Consider the following 18,915-nt stretch of genomic DNA (forward strand, 5'->3'; position numbering starts at 1 on the left):
CAGCAGGTAGGGCAGCCCGCGGGGGCTCGCTGGCCGCCGGGCAGCAGCTCCCCAAGCCGCTCACGGTCCGGAGCGGCCCTTCCCGTGCGCAGCCCCCGCGGGGGTCGCGGCGGGGCCGTGCCGGCGCGGGGCGGTGCGCGGGGAGCCGCGGTGGCCGCGGGGCCGGGGCGGGGCCGGGGCGGTGCGCGGCGGGGCGCGGTGCAGGGCAGCCGCGGGCACACGTGGCTCGGCCCCCCAAAAAGGCGCTCCCCGGCGGCGGCAGAGGCAGTTCGTCCCTCGGTCCCCCCAGAGCCGCCGCCGGTCCGCTCCGTCCGGCCGTCGGTGGGCGCGGGTGCCAGGGGCCGCGGTTGGCTGCCAAGCGGAGGCTCCCGCCCCCTGCGGAGTCAGCCCCGGGTCCGGGGCGGCCCTACCTGCCGGCGCGATGAACCTCACCGCCGAGAGCCACCGCGTTCCGCTCAGCGACGGCAACAGCATCCCGCTCTTGGGGCTGGGCACCTACGCCGACCCCCAGAAAGTAAGTCCGGGGGCGCCGGGGCGCCCCTCGCCGCCGGCGGGGGCAGGTGCCGGCCGCCCTCGCTGCGGCCCCCCCGAGCCGCGGCTACCCTCCTCCTTTCCTTCCGTCCCGGCTACTTCTCTCTTTGCTCCTTTCCCCGCGCGAAGTTAAAGACCGGGCTCTACCGTGAGCGGCGCGGGCAGCGCGCGGCCCGCCGATGAGGAAAAGGTGGGAAGAAATAAGAGCAAAATCCCGCCCAGCTTGCGGTGTGCTGCGGCTGCCGCTGTCGCCCACCGCCCCGCGCCGCCGGGCGCACGGGCAGGGGCGCGGGGGACCTGGAGTCGGCATGGTGCCGTGCGATGCCCGGGTCGGAAAGGGATGGGACCCCCGGCGAGGCGGCCGGGAGCCCTCGGCCACCCGGAGCCAGGAGGGACGGTGCCGTCGGCTCCCCCGCCTCGCCCCCTGCGCCGAGGGTAGATGAGATGAGGGATTTCGGACCGTCTTGCGGCTGCCCCCGATACTTTCCAAGTAATGTTCCTGAAACAAAGACCCAAATTCCTGCATCCTGATTCCTGCGGCTCTCACAGCTGACTGCCAGCGGCCAAACCACTCTCAAATATTCTGCATCCTCCGGTTTTGCGCCGGGCAGGCATCCCGTCTGACCGCGCCGCTCGGCTGCACTCGCGGAGGCTGGGGAAGCACACCTGATGCTTCTTTCCTCTGCCGACCTGGGAGCGCGAAGGCAATTCAGTAGCCGCTGCCTTTTAAAGCTCTCCTAAAGTGCCTGATCTTTCATCAGTTCTCTTTTTTTTTTTTTTTTTTGTTTGAAGAGTTGGAAAAGAGTCATCGTGGCCAGAATCCCTCTTGTGTAATAGCCGCGATGCAATCAATGTGTGTGTGTGACTTCACATATCACAAGGTATTTAAAAGAACCTCTTTAAAGAAAACTTGATTAAAGCCATTTACCAACCACTAAATGTACCGTGGTGTATCAATAACGGTGTAGAATTTTCAACAAACACTACTGCAGGCAATGCATGAGTGATGCAGAAAGGGTGTAAACGTCCTCAGGGCTGCAGATGTCACAGGTTAAAGGTGCTGGTTTACGTGGGAAGAATCAATAGGAATTAATGACTTCAGAGCCCGGGCATCTTCCCCTCCCTCACATCACTAAATTTTCGGGAGATATTTTCAGCTGGTGTTTCTTTGAATAATGGTTAGTCAAACAAAATTAAGGTCTCTAACAGGAGTTTTGATATAGCAAAGAAGAATGTTGCATAATTCAGTGTCCAAATAGCTCTGAGTGAACTTGAAGCATCTTTTTCCAGACGTGTACATCGTGCCCCCAACCCTGAAGTTGCAATTTTTGTCCTAGTTTTAAGTTTAAAAAAAAAAAAAAAATACAGCTGCCAGCGCAAGAGCTCCTACCTTGCTGCACTTTCTGCCCACAGCCCGGACAAGCTGTAGCTCAATACTGTGGCATCAGGCAGGGAGCCCAGAGTGGCAAGTAACCTGAGGGAACTGAGAGAGGAGCTGGATGGGCTCCCCCTCAGGGAGGCAGCTTCTCTGCACCGCTGTTAGCCTGCTAAGAATTCATTCTGCAGGAATTCATCTGTCCCAAAATCGACAGAGCAACAGATCTGCTTCTTCTCTACCCCCGTCCTGCAAAATCCTGATGCTTCCTTCCTTTGCCCTCCCGCGGTTCGAGGTGTGCGGCGAGCCTCTGCATGGAGCTCAATGAGCCAAAATGAATCACTTTTAGGTAGGGCTTGTTTTCAGCCGAATCAGCCCCAGGTAGTGGCTTTTTGCTTTTCGCATATAGGTCCTTTGTTTTCTGCTAACAGAAGGTGGGGAGGACAGGATAATGCAGGCAGGGCAGGCATTGCTACGGCAACTCCAGTTTAGAGCAATTGAAGCTGCCGTGTAACTTTACCCTCAGCGTGGATGGGTGCACATATCCAACCACCCTTTCTCCTTCCCCCTGCTTTTGTAGGAGTTTGATTTTCTGAGCTTTCTCCTTCTCCGCAATAAACACGTTAGAAAGTTATGGGTGGGAGGAGGAGCTGAGAAGAGGTAGAGAAAATAGCAGTGATAAGACACTTGCCACGGTCTCATTTTTGCAGAAGACCAGGTGAAACAATGTGTGTTTATCTGGCAGAGCTGGGCTGGAGCTTTACGCTAGGATTAGAACTGCTATTTGAGTCGAAGAACTTGTCACAGAGAGCAGCTGGGGAAACGCAGCAGCAGCAGCAGCGTGCTGTGGGATTTATTGCAGAATCGCGCTGCTGGTCGGTGATGGAGCAAGACGTTTAAATAGGTCACAGCTTAAAATTTGCCCGTTTCAAAAAGGCTGCTTTGCTGATAAGGGGGGTGGGGGGTGGGGGCTTCTGTCAACTCCTTGCTGTGGCGGCGGAGTGCTGCTCGGCTGGGACAAGCTGCTTTGCTGAGTGCTGACTAGTGCCTGGTGCAACTTCCACCGGGATGCCTGGCGAGGTGTCTGTCCTGTTCCTCCTGCCTCAACAACTGAAAGGCTTTGTGGTAACCCAGGACAGTTTCAAGGTTTATCCTAAGGAGTGAGGCTATAAACTAGCGCTGACACGTTTCCCTTAAAATGCTTAGTTGTTGCCTTTTGTGGCTGAATTGCTTAAGCAGCAGCATCTGAGCCACCCATTCTCCAGCTGTGGGGGCAGGCAGCTGGTGATATCGATGGTTCAAGCCAGCCCCAGCACTCTATTTCTGCTCATGAGTCAGATCCCTGCAACTTCTGGTTATTTTGTGCTTTGATATAAAATACAGCCATTCGTTTGTCAGCTTATTCATCTCGCTCTTGGAGACAGGTTTTTGATTCTGTGCTAGTTTGTTGTTTTGATTTTTTTCCCCCCCAAAGGTTATTCACCCTGGCACCTCCATGTCAGAGCAGCTTGTCCAAACCAAATCTGTTTTCTTAGTGTCAGGCTGTAGCCCAGTAGCTCATAATGAGCCCAGAGTGTTCTTCCTGAAGTGCAGGAATGTGCTCGCTGGTTAAGCCAACCAGGCAGATCTAGTTAGCCATGGAACAGGGAAATCTGCTTCTCCGGCAGTCGGCTAGAAGAAAACAAAGGCAGGAGGCCAGCTTTCACGTTTCAGGCTTTGCCTGCATAAACTGAACAGCAGCGCCTTCAAAACTGAAATGTGTCAGCAGCTTGCCTTGCTCATCTTAAATAACTTAATTGTTCTCCCAAAGACAATTTTGGGAGATAAGTCATGCTTCTCTGGTTGTGAAATACTCAACAAAAAATACATCTATTGACAGAAAGTCCCCTGTACAAGTTTACTGACTCAAAGTAGTACATCGCTTAACAGAAGCACAGCTGGACCACTGTGGAAAAGGTCTGTTTGTCAATCAGACTCATCTTAATTGAATGCTCTTTCCCCCCAGATGTAAGAGAGCTTTTCTTCTAACTGGGTAGAGGTTGGGATGACAATTCAGCTAATTCTTTGAGGCTGAAAAGTGCAGCGTTGGGGGTTTCTTTTTGCTTTACTCTCCTACCACAGCAAGAAAGTACAATGAAGCCATTGGCCATCAGTTCGTCTGCTAACAGGAAGAAAGGAGTCTTCACTGGGTCACAGAATAGAATTAGTCATAAACTTGGATTATTTATCAAGAGAAGCACATAAAATTTTTTTACAGGTTGGTAAATTTGTGTTTTCTGTCCTTATTTTAAAATAAAGGAATGCAATAACTGCATAGCTATTAAGCTTAATTTTCTGTTGTGGAAAGATTTCAGTTTGTTGGAGTTGGTTTTGCATTATCCTTCATGCAAGGAAGGAAATGTATGATTTGTATTAGATTCTTGCCTACATAAAAATTGGGCTATTTATCCCACCAGGGATGGACTCAAGTGAATAAGTGGAAATCTCAGTCACTGACTCCTTCCCCTGTTCTCTCTTCCCTTCCCCAAATATTACTTCTCCTCATGGGTTTGGGTGGAAACCACAGTGGGAACTGTGAATCAGGACTACCAATGCACTCCAGACAGCTTTAAAATTTGCGGCCAACTCTACCTCTGTTTGGCTCTGTGGATCCTTCTGGCAAAGCCCTGCGAGTGCAGGAGCGGCTCTGCCAAGGCTCCGGCAGATGCACCGTGTCCAGCTCCCCCTCCCTGAGGGCCCCCAAGCCGTTGACCCAATTCTCCAGGGCACTAAGTAGATGGGGGGAGGAGGGAGAGGGCAGCCCCACAGGGGAGGGTGGTAGAGGAGGACAGGCCCCTGGATGAGCCCCTGGGATTGCCCTGCGCTACAGCAGAACCAGAGCAGTCCATGCCAAGCTCCCACTACCTCCCAGCACTGATTCTCAGTTCCCAGCACAGCCCATCGAGCAGTACTGGCACCCATCTGGAAGCAGATGAAGTGTGGGGACGAGCAGTCTTAGAGGGGAAAGGTGCTAAAAACACTCCTAAATCCTGGAAATCCTATGCCTCGTTAAAACTGCACTTATGCCTGCTTCACTTTATAACTCATCCCTGTCAACACAGCTAAGATCATCAGTCCAGTGTCTCCACATAAATACTCGCTGTTTCCCTGGAAGGTCAAGGGGCCTTGGCCACAGCTCCTCTCCTGCCTTCCTGTTTTGACTGAGGGAGGACAGGGCTTGGAGAGAAGGTTGTAGCAACCACACTGTGCACAGGCGCTGCTTCTGAAACATAAGATCGGGCAAAGTGCTCAAGAATAGCACTGGGTGAGGGCTGTTGGCACGTTGCAACTTAGCTAAAAATGAGGTTCTGAGGTAGCCAAATCCATTCATAAATTGGAAGCAGTTTTGTGGAATAGTTTCAGGCAAAACAAATGGCAAAGCATTTCATTTTGGGCACTGGCAGTACAAGCTGAGGAATCAAAGAATTATTAAAACACTTGGAGGTAGCAGTTGCCTTTCCCTGAATAGCCCGCTGGTAAGGGAATCCACATGGGCGGTGGGAAACCAGATTCAGTCCTCCTCTCAGCCTCTGGGGATTAAATTCATATCAGACAGCTCAGGGAAATAATGTGATTGTGGGGTAGGTGATAGCTGGAGAGAGGCAAGAAGAAACACGCACAGGCTGGAGCAGGAGGAGCACCCTCCCCATGGGAAAGTGCGCTGCCCACCAGCCCCACAGTGCTGGATGCTGAAGAACTTGGTATGGCATCCAGCCAGGAGGAAGAGAGACCCATTTCCCCAAATCTTTAACTACCACAAAGTAACCCTTGTGAGTGCCCAGACAGTCTGGGTTTTGTTTAAGAAGAAATTGCTGGTTTGAATCAGGGAGAGGAAAAGTTCATCCAGGGCTCTCAGATCCATTCTGAGTGACCAAGTTAAAAAAATCTGGTTTGGATAAGTAAAAACACTGTTTTGGCACCCTGAATTACTTTTTACACCCAAGCTAGAAGCTGAACAGAGTAATTTTTCATTGTACAGGTCTAACAGCCTCTAATGCTCTCATAGGATCACTTTTGCCAAAAAGTTCCTCGCACGAGGATGTGCATGCACAATCTTTTTCAATCACTCTTAGCAGTGCTGGCTGCACCCCTGCTCCAGGCTGCCCGCCTTTGGAGCTGCCACAGGCTGCTGCTAAGTCAAAAGAGGTAATAAGTTATTCGTCCCCACAATGGGATCTGGATCTCTGAGCTGCAGTACTAGGGAGGAATTACACTCAACTTAATCCCCCGTTTTCCTCCTGGAAAGCCACCACTGGCTTCTGAAACACGATTGGCTGGAGACAGCAATGATTTCAGGTGACTTGCAAAGAAGGTCACCTGGCCTGACCCAAAGCTACAAAATTAATCATGTATTGAGCGTTCCTGGGAGAAGTGATACCAGAGATCTCTGCAGATACTGTTGAGCTTAAAGGCTTTCACTTCTTGATTTCATGCCTGTAAATTTCTCCCTCTGTGACTCACACAACCATCTTCCTCCTGAGGTAAACTTGGCTTCTGGATTTTTTTCTTGAAAGACATGAGACGCAGTGACAAGAGCAGGAACCTTTCTAACATCCGAGTGTTCTTACAGCCTTATCTTTTTTCCCATGACATGCTATTAGAGTAAATATGTAAAGAAAATAACTCAGTCATTTTAATGTGAATGATTACACATGAATATGTGTTTGAACTCAGCAAGTACTGAGTATGAAGTTAGCTCTCTAATGAAGTGATCTTTATGAACCTACATGAAATTACCACAGATGTAGGCCAGGAAATTATTTTTTTCAGAGGTAAAATATTGGGAACCTGATTTGAACAGAGCTGGGGGAGTCAGCTGGGATATTGGGTTACAAACCATCTTATTTATGCTTGAATTTAAGAAGTAAATAAAATTCCTGAAACAATTCTTTTTTTTTTTTAATGTTGTTGGGTTGTATCTCCTAGCCAGCATTTCCAAAATACATTGTGTCCTTTCATAGTCCCTTTTGGTAACCACCACTGGCTTTCTCAAGGTCTTTGCTTTTTAAGCAGCAGTATTACCTCATGCAGTACTAGTTCTTCTTGTCTTCAGGGAGCACTTTGGAACAGCAGAGCCACGGCTGGCTGACACATGGCAACATGAGGTCTCTCAGGGCTGGGATTTCTGAGATGTTTCAGAGGGTAGCCTCATGTTCCCTCAGTCTCTGAGGATATCCTGAAATCGTACGTCCAAGCGGAGTTTTGACCATTTGAGTCAGGGGTGAAGGGAAGGAGATACATTGCCACAGCCCAGAAACACAACTGCCTGATCTGCTGCATGTCCTGGAGGGCTCCTTGCCTGCCTGTTAGTAAACTTGTAGCCTAGCCTTTACACTGAACAATATTTCTGAAACCCAATATCTGCAGCCAGATGGCTCACAGAGCTGTGACTCAGTTAGTTTCGTGCTTGAAGGACTAAACCATACTGAGGCAATTTTTCTTGCACAAACTGCAGATGGCATGCCTCTCCTTCGGTGGCTGGTATCCTGGTGTTGAGTGACGCCCTCGATTAATTGCTCAGATTTTATTCCTTAACTAAGTCAGTTACTGGCAAGACCCAGTTGCCAACAGCAGATAAAGGCAGGATTTCTTGATATTTGGTGCCGAGATGCCTTGAGGAGGTGCAGCAGCAGGCATCAGCTTTTAGCAGATAAAGGCAGGATTTCTTGATCAACCTGGCTCTTGGGCAAGAGCCTGTGTGAGGAGTCAAGAAACTGCAGTGATTGGGCTCTAGTATTGCCTTAATTCATCCCTGCTGCTTGCTACAGAGGTGGCAAATATGCCAGGGAATAAGTGGTTTCACAGATGAAAGAGTGCTTTCACACATCAAACTCCTTATAACAAAGAGATGAGGGTACACACTAGAAGGTTAAACTAAATCAAAAGGGTCTCAGAACAAGTTCTGATTTCATCAATGGCTTTTGCTAAAAGCTTACCACTTCAAGAGACATTTTAAGATTCCCTTTCTTATATGCTCAAGTGGCATGTTTACTACCTCTAGTTTATCTTGTGTTGTCCTTTTATTCTCAACCATACAACTTTTCTGTTCTGCCACTGCAGCAGTCTTCCTCCATTTCTTTGACTTCAGTTCTTCCTTCATGTTTAGCCTTGACCTCTCCTCCTCTGCCTGCAACCACCTCTTGATGCCTCAGTTCCTGCTAGCTCCCTGTAACCTTGTGTTATATAATGGAACATTTTTGGCTTGCATAAATGCAAGATTGCATCTTTGTCTCATTAAGAAAGGAAACCTAAGTCACATAATTAGAAAAATCGGGTAATTAGAAGAGGTAGATGCTTTTTTTCCCCTGAAACGTAGCAGACTCAGAAACTCCTAGCTTTTGTGTAAGAGCTGTATTTTAACCAGATTTTAAATTTGTATTTGATAAAATAACTTACCACACTCTGTCAACCTGGAGGAAAGATTCTTGCACATAACTTCCTTGGAGACACAAGCTTTATTCCTAATACTTTGATTTGCACAAAACCCACAGTTTTAAGACATTGTTGAATTTGCAAAATGCTCTTTTACCTCTTCACATCTTCTCTGACGAAATCTCTGTGGTTCTTCATTTCCATGGAACTAGAAGCTTAATAGAAACAAAGTGATAGTATTACTAATCTTTGCTCTGTGCTAATGGCTTCTGTTTCCAGTTGTCAACACAATTAGTGTCTAGTCATGTGGAGCAGATTAAAAGATGTGTTTACTGAAGTGGTCAACATGTGAAATTCCTAATGACAAACAGCCCAACCTTGTAGATGAGTGTGAGTGAAAAACTAGCTTTCTAGCTACAAAGTTCATTAAACTAAGGGAGGACTTCTGAGCAAAATGGACACAAAATTGCTGGTCTTGAAAAATGGTGATTTTTTTATTTTGCTATAAGGAGCAGATTGTGCTCAGGACAACCTCTTCCCTTCCCCCTGGCTACCTCAGCACCCCTAAAACAAAACCCCTTTTTCTTAAAATGGTAGTACCTCTAACCTATGATGACATCTCAGCTGCTACATGAAAACATTTTCAGACTGCTCCAGGACCAAGGTATCCCCATATATCCAAAGGTATCCCCACGCAGAGCCGAGGACTTGCACTCATGAATCCATTGACAGGCAGGTAATTGCCTGGCCTTGTGCAGTGATGCCTGCCTAATCCGAGCAGAGGAGCTGGCTCTTGCAGCCGCCCTGGCACCGCGTCATTTGGCTCCCAAACACGGTACCAACGCGTGCAGACTTGGATACAGCAAGAGCGCTCCGCAGGAAAATGATCCCAGAACAAGGGTGCCTTTAGGAGGTGACAACTTTGTCTGGGAGTCAGTACAACTTTTGGATGGTGGCTATCAGGTACCAGCAGGATCCACCAAACTATGTGTCTGCCTGTGACACAGGGTAGAGCCGTGTTTAGTCAGTCCAGGTCCAAAACTAATAGAGGGTTAATCCAGATAAGCTTCTAGGACAGTAGCACTACTCAAAACCAGTCACAGGGATTCTTATTTGAAAAGTAACCAAACAGAGAACAGACCTTTTCCATTCCATAGCTGCATGCTGCAAGTGACAAGAACTAGCTGTTTCAATATATCCCTCTTCCAAAAACTACAAAGTTAGCTGTTACCAGTGCAATAATACTAACCCAAATATTGACACCCCAAAAATAGTACTTTTATTCTTCTCTTTTCCTATGGCTTTCTAAATATGCTGGGGTTTTTTTTAAGTCCATTCAAAAGCTACAGGGAAAGCCATTCTATCTAAATAAAAGTTAAGAAGACTGTTTTACAGAAGATGAGACAGGGAATCACTGGCATTGTTGAAGAGCGGAAAAACTGAACCCCTACGAGTGAGTAATAGGGATTACCACAACTGAAAGATACGCTTTTTGGCAAGAACATTTAGAGCCCAATTTTCCAGGCAAAGCTCCATTTTTAAAATGTCCCTGGACGACTCCATACGTTAAATATGGCTGTGCACGCCGATGTGTCCCTGATTCCCCACAGTTCTCCAAAAAACCGCGTAAGCATGTTCTTGCAGCTCATGCGGGAAGCTAAACATCTGGATTGTCTCTTTGGTTGACCTAGGAGGCCAGATTTGTCAAAACTTGAAAGCACTGTGCAAAAAATGCCTCTCTAGGCTTCGAAGCCAACTCTTGTTGGTTCAGCTAACTAGGTGGTGGAATTCCCCAAGTTTTACATTTGCCTTTGCAAACACTTCTTCGAACTGGCGCCAGAAACCTCTCCCCTTTAACTCTAGGGAATGAAGCAGAAGAGGTACTGGCAACCTTTTCTTCTCTTATTGCACAAGCTGGTGCTTTATCTTCCACTTGTACCTCATGCATCCCTGTGATTGCATTGCTTGTCTGAAGGGTATTTTGATAGCACCCACCCTCCCAGATAGATCCATGCTTTCCAGGGCCAGCCAGCTGGCTGTTGTGTCCTCCAGCTCTTCAGGAAACTTTCCCGGTCCACCCCTCTCTCACTGGGAGCACAGGGACCCAGGTGTCCATATCATGTGCTTGGTTTGCTGTAATCCTCTAGCTGCCAGCAGAAAGGTATGGCAGCTCTTTAGCTTCACCTTGCATTAACTTATTTTGTGTCAAGTGAAAAGTTGCAGCGTTCCTAAAACAGAGCATTCTCCAATTAAGTGTTAAAAATAACTCCAGCACTGTCTGCCAGTGACAATAATAAGGCTTTCCTGAAGAAAGCTTTGGCTAAATCCTAGAATAACAATGTCACAGGAATTCTAGAAATGCTAAATCTGCAGTTATGAAATCTAATTTCTGTTGCATGGACAAACCCCGTGCCTCAGGCCACTGATAGAGCATCAAGTAAGAGGAGAAAGGCACATCTTTTCCACCTTCATTCGTCGTGAAACACAAGGCCACAAGTGACACCATTCCCCCCATCTTCTCTGTGCGTATTTGCTGTCCTCCACCTTCCAAGGCAACACAGTGCATGACATGAAGCTAAGTTCTGGGCCAGCACAGCAGCCTGTGGCTCTTAGCTGTGTTCTCTGCCTCCATTCCCACTTCTATCTGCTTTTGCAGAGAGCCCTTTGCTGAGTTTTGCTTCCTGGATGGTGGCTGCCAATGCTTCCGGGGGATGAAAGCCAGATTGTCCTGTGTACAAGAGAGAGGGATGTGCTGGCGGTTGCATTTTCCAAGAAAGAGGTGTACAGTACAGCTTCTCTTTTACAAGATTAAACAATTCTAAGAATGTACCCTTGTGTGGCTTGTATCCTCTAGCTTTGTAAACTCAACCTGTGTTTTCCTGCAGGGCCTTCAGTACACATGCTTTCTATGCACTGTTCCTAATATCTTAAGCCAATCTTTTTTGCCAGCTTGTCCAGAAAACAGGCAAATGGAAATAAGCAATTGGGCTTCTAGAAACTTGCATAAGAATCTGTGTGTGAGTGCCGAGCTCTGATGAAGGAGGCCCTGAGCCCAGGAATGTACCTACTTTCTCCTTCCTGTATTTAGCTGACTAAGATTCCTAAACAGCGGCTCCACATCCTAAATTATAGGTTTGGACTGCAGCGCTTGGCCCATGGCTTGGATGTCTTGTGTAACTCCGCTGCAGCTAGACTCAGATTTTTCCAGAAGATGGCCCTGTGTCTCCTAACACTTCAGGCTTTTCCCCCCAAGATCATTATTCCCAGCTGAGAGACTGCAAAGCATTGCACTAAGCAGGTGAGGTGCTCAGGACTAGGGCAAAGAGCTTCTTCCCTGAAGTGCTGCTTCCTCTGCTCTCATGTGCTGCTGATGCTGGTGCAACTCTGTGAAGCTGCTCCTGTAAAACGGGGCAGAGCAGAATCTGGGAGCCTGAGTCAGAATGTTTTCCTTTACTGTATGCACTAATATAGAATAAATGATGACACTGATGTTAAGACATAAAAACAGTGACTACGGTAGCAGTTCACAGGGGTTTGCAAGATTATAATCTGCCAATGTGTCCTGTTAGCTTTATCTTTGGAGACAACCCTTTTAATCAGCTGGAAAGCCAAAGGAAACTGCTGACCAGAAAAAGATGCTATAGAAAAAGCAAAAGAATTGGAGGGCAGCTGAACTGTGACACTAAATAACAGTAATAAGTCAGACAACCACTAACACTGCTGAGCAAACACTGTTCTACTTGAGTGGGAAGAGAAAAACTCATGGGTATGCCTACACAAAACATACTCTCCTGTGGCTTGGTCATGTGCACTCATGAACAAAACTGAACCATTTGCTATGGTAGGAAGAATAGTTTTTGACAAAATGGGATGTGATGGAAGGTGTCTGGAATAAACATTAAAAATTAGGAAAGTTTATGGTCTCAGAGGAAAAAGAGAGCAGACCCTTTCAGACAGACAGAATTGATGAAGCACATTGCTTTTTCAGACTCACAGAAAGTGGTAACTGGCCAGTTGGCTACTTCATCTGTGGAGAAGGGGCCAAATCGCTGCTTCCTTTCTTTCAGTGAAGGTGCATATCTGAGTCTGCTCCCTCAGCCCTTCTGCTGGATTTATTTATCATGGAGCCTGAAGGAAACAGATACCAGTTAAATCTGTCATGCATGATGGTAAATCAGCTGGTTTACAAGCTATTGATTGATAGAGGGTGTGGGGATTGACTGATACAGACTCTGCTATGCCAGCAAAACAAAGCTAGTTTATTACACTAGGTTACTAGTATTTATGGGTTACTACGTTTGTACAAAATTTTTCACAGTGACCCCTTTGTCTCGGTCCCCCTTAGAAACACAATTTTCTGATTACTCTTTTTGTGCTAGTAATGTTCTTTGTTATCTCTTCTGTCAAAGGGGTCAGTATCAAGGCTTAGAGGGACTAGACATGATGCCTTCACTTCTGTTTTTGCTCTGAGTTTATTTCTCTCACGGCCTCTACTGTACTAGGGCTAGAAAGTTGGCAAGCATTGTCTGATTGAGCTTCTGTAGCTGTCTGATCTTCCACAGAGGGAATAATTGTGTCTCCTGCTTCCTTAAAGTTTATGATCTTAAAAATAACACATGCTATTGAAGAAATTTATTAGTGATTGAGCAAGTCCTCTTAGTCAACCAAACGCTTATTTTTTTATCGTAAAATGTGCGATAAATTTAATATGGTTCTTTGGCACAAATCAGTGACCGTCTCCAAAAGCACTGAAGATAAATATCTGACAGTGCACAAGTGGTTATAAAACTCCAGTTCTAAAACAACTCCTTGATCAAAGTAGCATAGTTGCAAGGCATGCTGATTAGAAATGGAAACATTAATTACGGCGAAGGATCAAGAACACCTCTTATCTACACTTAAATAAAAAGTAATAAAGATGCAGATTTGTCTTTAGGCCAAAGCTAAAGGGTCCTGAATTACTACTAACAAAGCACAAAGGTTTATGACACAGAGACATTTCAGTACCTCATCTAGTATTTGTACTACTCTCAAAGTGAGCCCTGCTCATTCAGGAAAGGTGCAAAATAAAGCCCTGTCTGGAGTGAGTTGCATGGACAACTGCATTTTAGATAACATACTAAGAGAGCATAACCTGCAGGAAGGAGAGGGAAGAGGTCCGTGGTTCTGAGTAGAATAAGGTGGTTGCCCATGGCCAAATAGCCTGGGAGGTGCTGCTCCATCAGCTGCTGTGATAAGTGGCGCCAACCCTTATACAACACAGATGCATCACAACGTTCTATCTGCACTTAAATAAAAGTTTTATTATTTTATTATAAAAACTGGGTTTCAGTGGTAACCTTTGACATGGTCACTACTGAAGACCAATGAAAGACAGAAGGGATTTAAGCACCTCAGACTGACCAATTAAGTAGAGGGGAAAGATCCAGGCTTGTGCCTTCTCTGATGGAAAAATGGATGAGCAGTGGTGGTCTGAGTCACCGAATTTTGGTATGGTCTGTCAGGAAACAGTGGAATAAGATACAACACCTAAAGCAAGACTTCTAAAAAGTGGCAATACCACAACCTGACTAGCCTGTGCAACTCATCAGCACAGTTTACCACAGCCCATTACTGCAGGATTTGGAAGGATTAAATATGTGAAATGCCAGAAATGATAGTTTCTCCATTAGAATGAAAATAAACATATGGTATAAAGTTTCCAGACTCACAGATGTCTCAGACCTTCAGCTGGGATGGTTCAATAGAGGCAATATTTTCCAAAAACTGTTCCCTAGATTGCTTTGCATCTTATGTGAAGCACCTTAAACCAGAATCTGTCAGAACTAATATACCACAACAGATAAAATGGAACAGTGCAATAAAAACATATATATATATATATATATATATATATATATATATATATAAAACCATCTCCTGCCATTGGTAATCAAGAACTGATCCAAAGAAAGCCACCTTGAGCCCCTAAAGAATAAGGTTATTCCTTGAGATGGAGGAATCTTTCACAAGATTATTTGTACAGATATAAGTCCCATGTAAAAAAATAAGAAATACACAGAAGTTCAGCTCTAACACAAGTCAACTGATTCAGCCAAAAGCAGATGCAGTAACTGCAAGCATTTCCCGCTATTCTACCCTCCTTCCATGTCTGAAACTGTGCTGTTCCCTTACACGTGAGATTGTACCTTTCCTCACCTATTTCTTCTGCTTTACTTACTGACCAAATGGGCCCTGGTGACTGAGAAAAGATGCAACCCAATAATCAACATTTCCTTGCCTGGAAGAGTTTATTTTACAGTGTCAGGAAACAATACGGAGCTGTGCTCATGCAATCTCTCAAGAATGTGAAGAGGGGAAATTCTAGTACTGGGTTCACATCCCATTTTCAGTCTCTTCAACAAATAGAAAAAGTAAAAAAGAAATAATATTTTTTCCCCCCAAAAAAATCTATATTATGGTAATGCATTGCTGTCCTCTAAATACTCTGCTTTCATACATTTGAATTGTAAAAGTCAAACAGGCTGAAGAAATCTAGAAGACACACTGTTTCCAAAATCACTTTTCAGAGAGAAAAAACAATGATAGCACTTTTGGAAATATATTTGTCTCTCAGATAACTAATGATCACTTAGGCTCGAGCTCCCCAGACCTTTCGGCTGAGCTCTGCTGCTCTGTGCCAGTCAGCCTGAGCTTTGCAACTGCGGCTCCAACCTCGTGCAGCTCATTGCTGGGGCAGAGATCTGAGTTACTGTCATCAGTCACCGCAGGCTTGTAATGCTCGTGTCAGAGCTTTCATCCTGATGCCTCTCTCAAACCCTCTCCTGGCAGGTTCAGGCAGGGACAAAGCAGAGAACATGTTGGAGGTTGTCATTGCTCCATGCCTCGCGCTTCTGTAACACTGCCCAGCATGCCCCAAATGAAAAGTAGCCATTGAGGGTGCCTGAAAAGCTGGTAGCTGCCATGGTCTTCATTACATCCCACTAACAACCAGGAAAGGGCCCCACCAGGGGCCAAGCGTGCTTTTGGTAGGCTTCCACAATGAAAGCAGCAAGGCACTGAAACAAGCATTGCATTGTCTCCCTCAATTAAGCACACAGTATTGCATCATCACTGCTGTAAACACTCTAGAGTGCCAAACTGTGCCATTTTGCTTAGCAGGCCTCATTCAGGTCTGTAATAAATCAGGGCACGTGTGAGCAGCTTTGCATTTTAAGTAACCTTTAGGCACTGCGTGCTGGAGCAGAAAGTTTCCTCCCATGCCCAAACAGAAGTTGGTCCATTTTGTGTCCCTCAGAGCCAGCCAGGATGGGGCATTGAGCAAGCAGGCTGGAATATGGTCCCATTATCCCAGAACGATCTGTCACCAGCCTACAGTTCTGGGACTGAAAGACAGGGATGAAAACACCCCCAGGTGTCTTCAGCAGTCCTTTAAAGACTTTTCTTTCATGAACATGGAAGGGAAGACCAATGTCCTTAATCATTGAAGCATCCTATCTATAGCAGCTATGAGTTTCACATCTTCTAGCTCAGCAAGTGGTGGAAGAGAACCTGTTTCTTTCATGGCAAACTTCTGGACAGCCAGGCCAGTGGCAGCTAGGAGAGAGAGGAAGGAGAGCTATTGCTATGGTAAAAAATGGTCCTTCCCAACAACACTTACTGCCAGTCCTGCTTCCCTTCTTCCCGTGGCATTGTCAAAACCAACAAACTTGAGATCTTCTCTTCATATCATCTCATTTCCAGGTGCCTCTGGCATCTGTTTTCTTCACAGGAAAAGCAGTGTGGTCTTGGCCCTGCACTTGCAGGCAGCAAAATGCAACTCTTGTCATTTGTTGTTGACAGACAGCAGCACAGCAGAGCAGTTTTACTTGCCCTATTTGAGGTTTTGTTAAAGTGAATCAGATGTCCCCTGTTGCAGCAGAGCAATGCCCATGAAAAGGATGGGAGAATAGCGTTGCTCTACGCCCTTGGCCACCACCACTTAGAGCTGCTCTCTCATTATAAAAAGTGTACGAACCATAAGTTGTTTTCAGTACAATTTTAGTGACCAGGCAAATAATTTCAGTAACCAATTTTATGCTTTTTTGCTTAGTTTGGCCTACATGTAATTTTGCTTGCCACATTGGCTAATGGAAAATATGACTGTTCTGAAAAAAACAAGCTTACTCTGAATTTTGGCAACGATGAGCAAACATAAATGCAGCACACAGTGCAAAAATATCACTTATTTGGAGGTTTCTTGGGCTCATCTTAAACTGAAGCATTAAAATATATATACACTAAAGCAACTACTGTTTCTTAACAACACATTAAAGCAGCTGTTCAGAACTGGGAATACCAGTAGATAGTCCTGACCTTCAGAGGGTGATATCAACAATGGTAAGTTGATTTGAGGAGAAAAAAGTCAAATCTAAATTCTTGCAATGCTGAAAGGTTCAAGCTACTCAAACAGCTTCTGATCAGCAGGTGGTTGTCCAGCTCTGCTCAACCAAAAAGTCATCTTCCCCTTGAGCATGGGATTTTATCAAATGGCTGTTGTAGGAAAGACCTTGCTCTCTGCATAAGAAATTATTAAATAATTTTCATATCAAATGCATTCAATTCTACTTCCTGAGGACACTTGTATTCTCTCTTGCACAGAGAGACATTTTTGCTTTGCTGCCTTTTCCCAGTCGAATCCCACATGCTCAACAATTTTGAGAAAAAGTGCGCAGCAGTTTTTTTATTTAGAAGTTGGAACGTTGTTGCCTGGGATGGTCACTCAGCATAAAATACACCACGAATCTCACGCACACCTCAGGGACCCTCTAGCACTGAAGGAGAGGTAAGCAGTAGGCTGACACAAAGTTCATTCTTTTCCTTCTCCCATCAGACTCCCAAAGGTTCCTGTCTGGAGGCGGTGAAGACTGCCATCGATGCCGGTTACCGCCACATTGACGGTGCCTTTGTCTATTTCAATGAGCATGAAGTGGGACAAGCCATCCGGGAGAAGATTGCTGAAGGGAAGATCAAGCGAGAAGACATATTTTACTGTGGCAAGGTGAGAACCTGCACTCAAGATTATTTACACTAAATCCAGGATTTCCGTGAATGGTCTTTCTTAAGAATGCCACTGGTCAACATCTGGAATGCTTCCTTCCAGACCCAACATCCTTTATTTTTCTTTCCTAGCATTACCAGAGTGCTGTAGATCTTTATGAACACTAGGTTTGTTGTGAGGCACAGGAATCACTGTTGTTCTCTGTTTAAATCTCTGACAGCAGTGGGAACCATGCAACATCCCTACTGTTTACTATTGTAAGCACCTGCAAGTTAAGACCATGGTTACATTCAGCCTAAAGTGCTGCCTAACCTCTCACTGTGCCACACGTTGTGTTGTCACACACAGAGCCCCGTCTGGGCAATGATCCTGCACCTGAGCTGTTTTCTATTAGAGCAGTTCCCTGCACAGGTTTGCCATGAGGTTGCACAATGGAAGGGGTGGCAGCAAGCACCTGCATGCCAGTGTCTGTGTATGGGAGAACAGCAAGAGACTACATTGCTACTACTGCCAGAAAATTACTCATCAAGCTACACCCTTAGTTACTGTATCACCTGCCATTAAAAAGTTTTAGGATGATGAATCAACTTACTCGGAGAGAAGATGTCATTACACTTCTGTTAGAGAACAATGAGGCTGGAATAACACATGAGCTACTTTGTACATTCAAGTCTTAACTCTCTGACTTGACTCTCTCCTAAAAGAATGAAATCTCTTGTCCAGTGAAGTGTCTGACAAAAGCTGCCATGACTACCATGAATTACCCCAGGTATAAGAGAGCTCATTGCACATCTTAGAATAAAGACTGATGGTGCCTGTCCATTTTCTAAGGGAGTTTAGGGCCTCAAATAGTCCTTCCTGCAGTGCTTCTTTGAACATATCAGCCTAATATTTTCCCTTTCTCCTTTCCCAAATAAGACGTAATCCACAATTACTCAACAGACTTGCAAATAAACACCACTGTTCCTAGAGTGAAAGATCCTATGGGATGAGAGGCCTGGCTTACTGTGAACAATTCAGTTAAGTTCTATGATCTGGGAAACCTAAGCTTCAGATTGGATAGTTTGCAGACCAAGTGGATTTTCAGCGGCCATAGACAATTTCCAATCTGTAAAATATGCACCTCTTTTCCAAGTTTCCTGCTTGGTTCTACTGATAACAACCTTGCCATTCTGAGAAAAACCTCACATTCTCAAATTCTCTGCCTTTATCAGGGTAATTTCTCAGTGTCTCATATGCCAAATATGTTGATTTGGATCAGTGCAAATACTTGTTTTCAGCAGTTTTATGGTTTCATTACTGCAAATTATCAGTAATATTACAAATCAAAACCACCAAGCTGTGCCAAAAGGGTAGAACCAGATGTCCTAACAATTTTAAGTATTTTAACTTTCTCAACTGCTTCCCCTGCAGTTTATTTGCCCATATCAACCTTTAGGCTCTATGAAAGCACATCTCCTCGTAAAATTTCCAAACTTCATTTATTTATTAAGCTTTTCTATACTCAATTGTCTGATCTGATAACCAGATGATTTTCCTAGATGATAATCAGTACTTA

General features: G+C 45.6%; 1 protein-coding gene and 1 long non-coding RNA gene across 2 annotated transcripts in view; one reads left to right on the forward strand and one right to left on the reverse strand.

The window, feature by feature from the left end:
* Positions 1-321: 321 nt before the first annotated feature.
* The window catches only part of AKR1D1 (aldo-keto reductase family 1 member D1), a 35,161-nt gene continuing 16,567 nt past the window's right edge, over positions 322-18,915 (forward strand). The window contains exons 1-2 of the mRNA XM_040062908.2: positions 322-514; positions 17,190-17,357. Coding sequence (XP_039918842.1) covers positions 422-514; positions 17,190-17,357 — 261 coding nt within the window. The 5' untranslated portion in view covers positions 322-421. The remainder of the gene's footprint in view (positions 515-17,189; positions 17,358-18,915) is intronic.
* LOC120752191 (uncharacterized) overlaps positions 8,388-18,915 on the reverse strand; it is a 34,386-nt gene continuing 23,858 nt past the window's right edge. The window contains exons 2-4 of the long non-coding RNA XR_009207763.1: positions 14,970-17,313; positions 12,312-12,445; positions 8,388-11,045 (exon numbers count right to left, since the gene is read on the reverse strand). This is a non-coding gene — a long non-coding RNA (uncharacterized LOC120752191). The remainder of the gene's footprint in view (positions 11,046-12,311; positions 12,446-14,969; positions 17,314-18,915) is intronic.

Source organism: Hirundo rustica, chromosome 4 (genome assembly GCF_015227805.2).
Source record: "Hirundo rustica isolate bHirRus1 chromosome 4, bHirRus1.pri.v3, whole genome shotgun sequence".
In the NCBI taxonomy this organism is placed as follows: domain Eukaryota; kingdom Metazoa; phylum Chordata; class Aves; order Passeriformes; family Hirundinidae; genus Hirundo; species Hirundo rustica.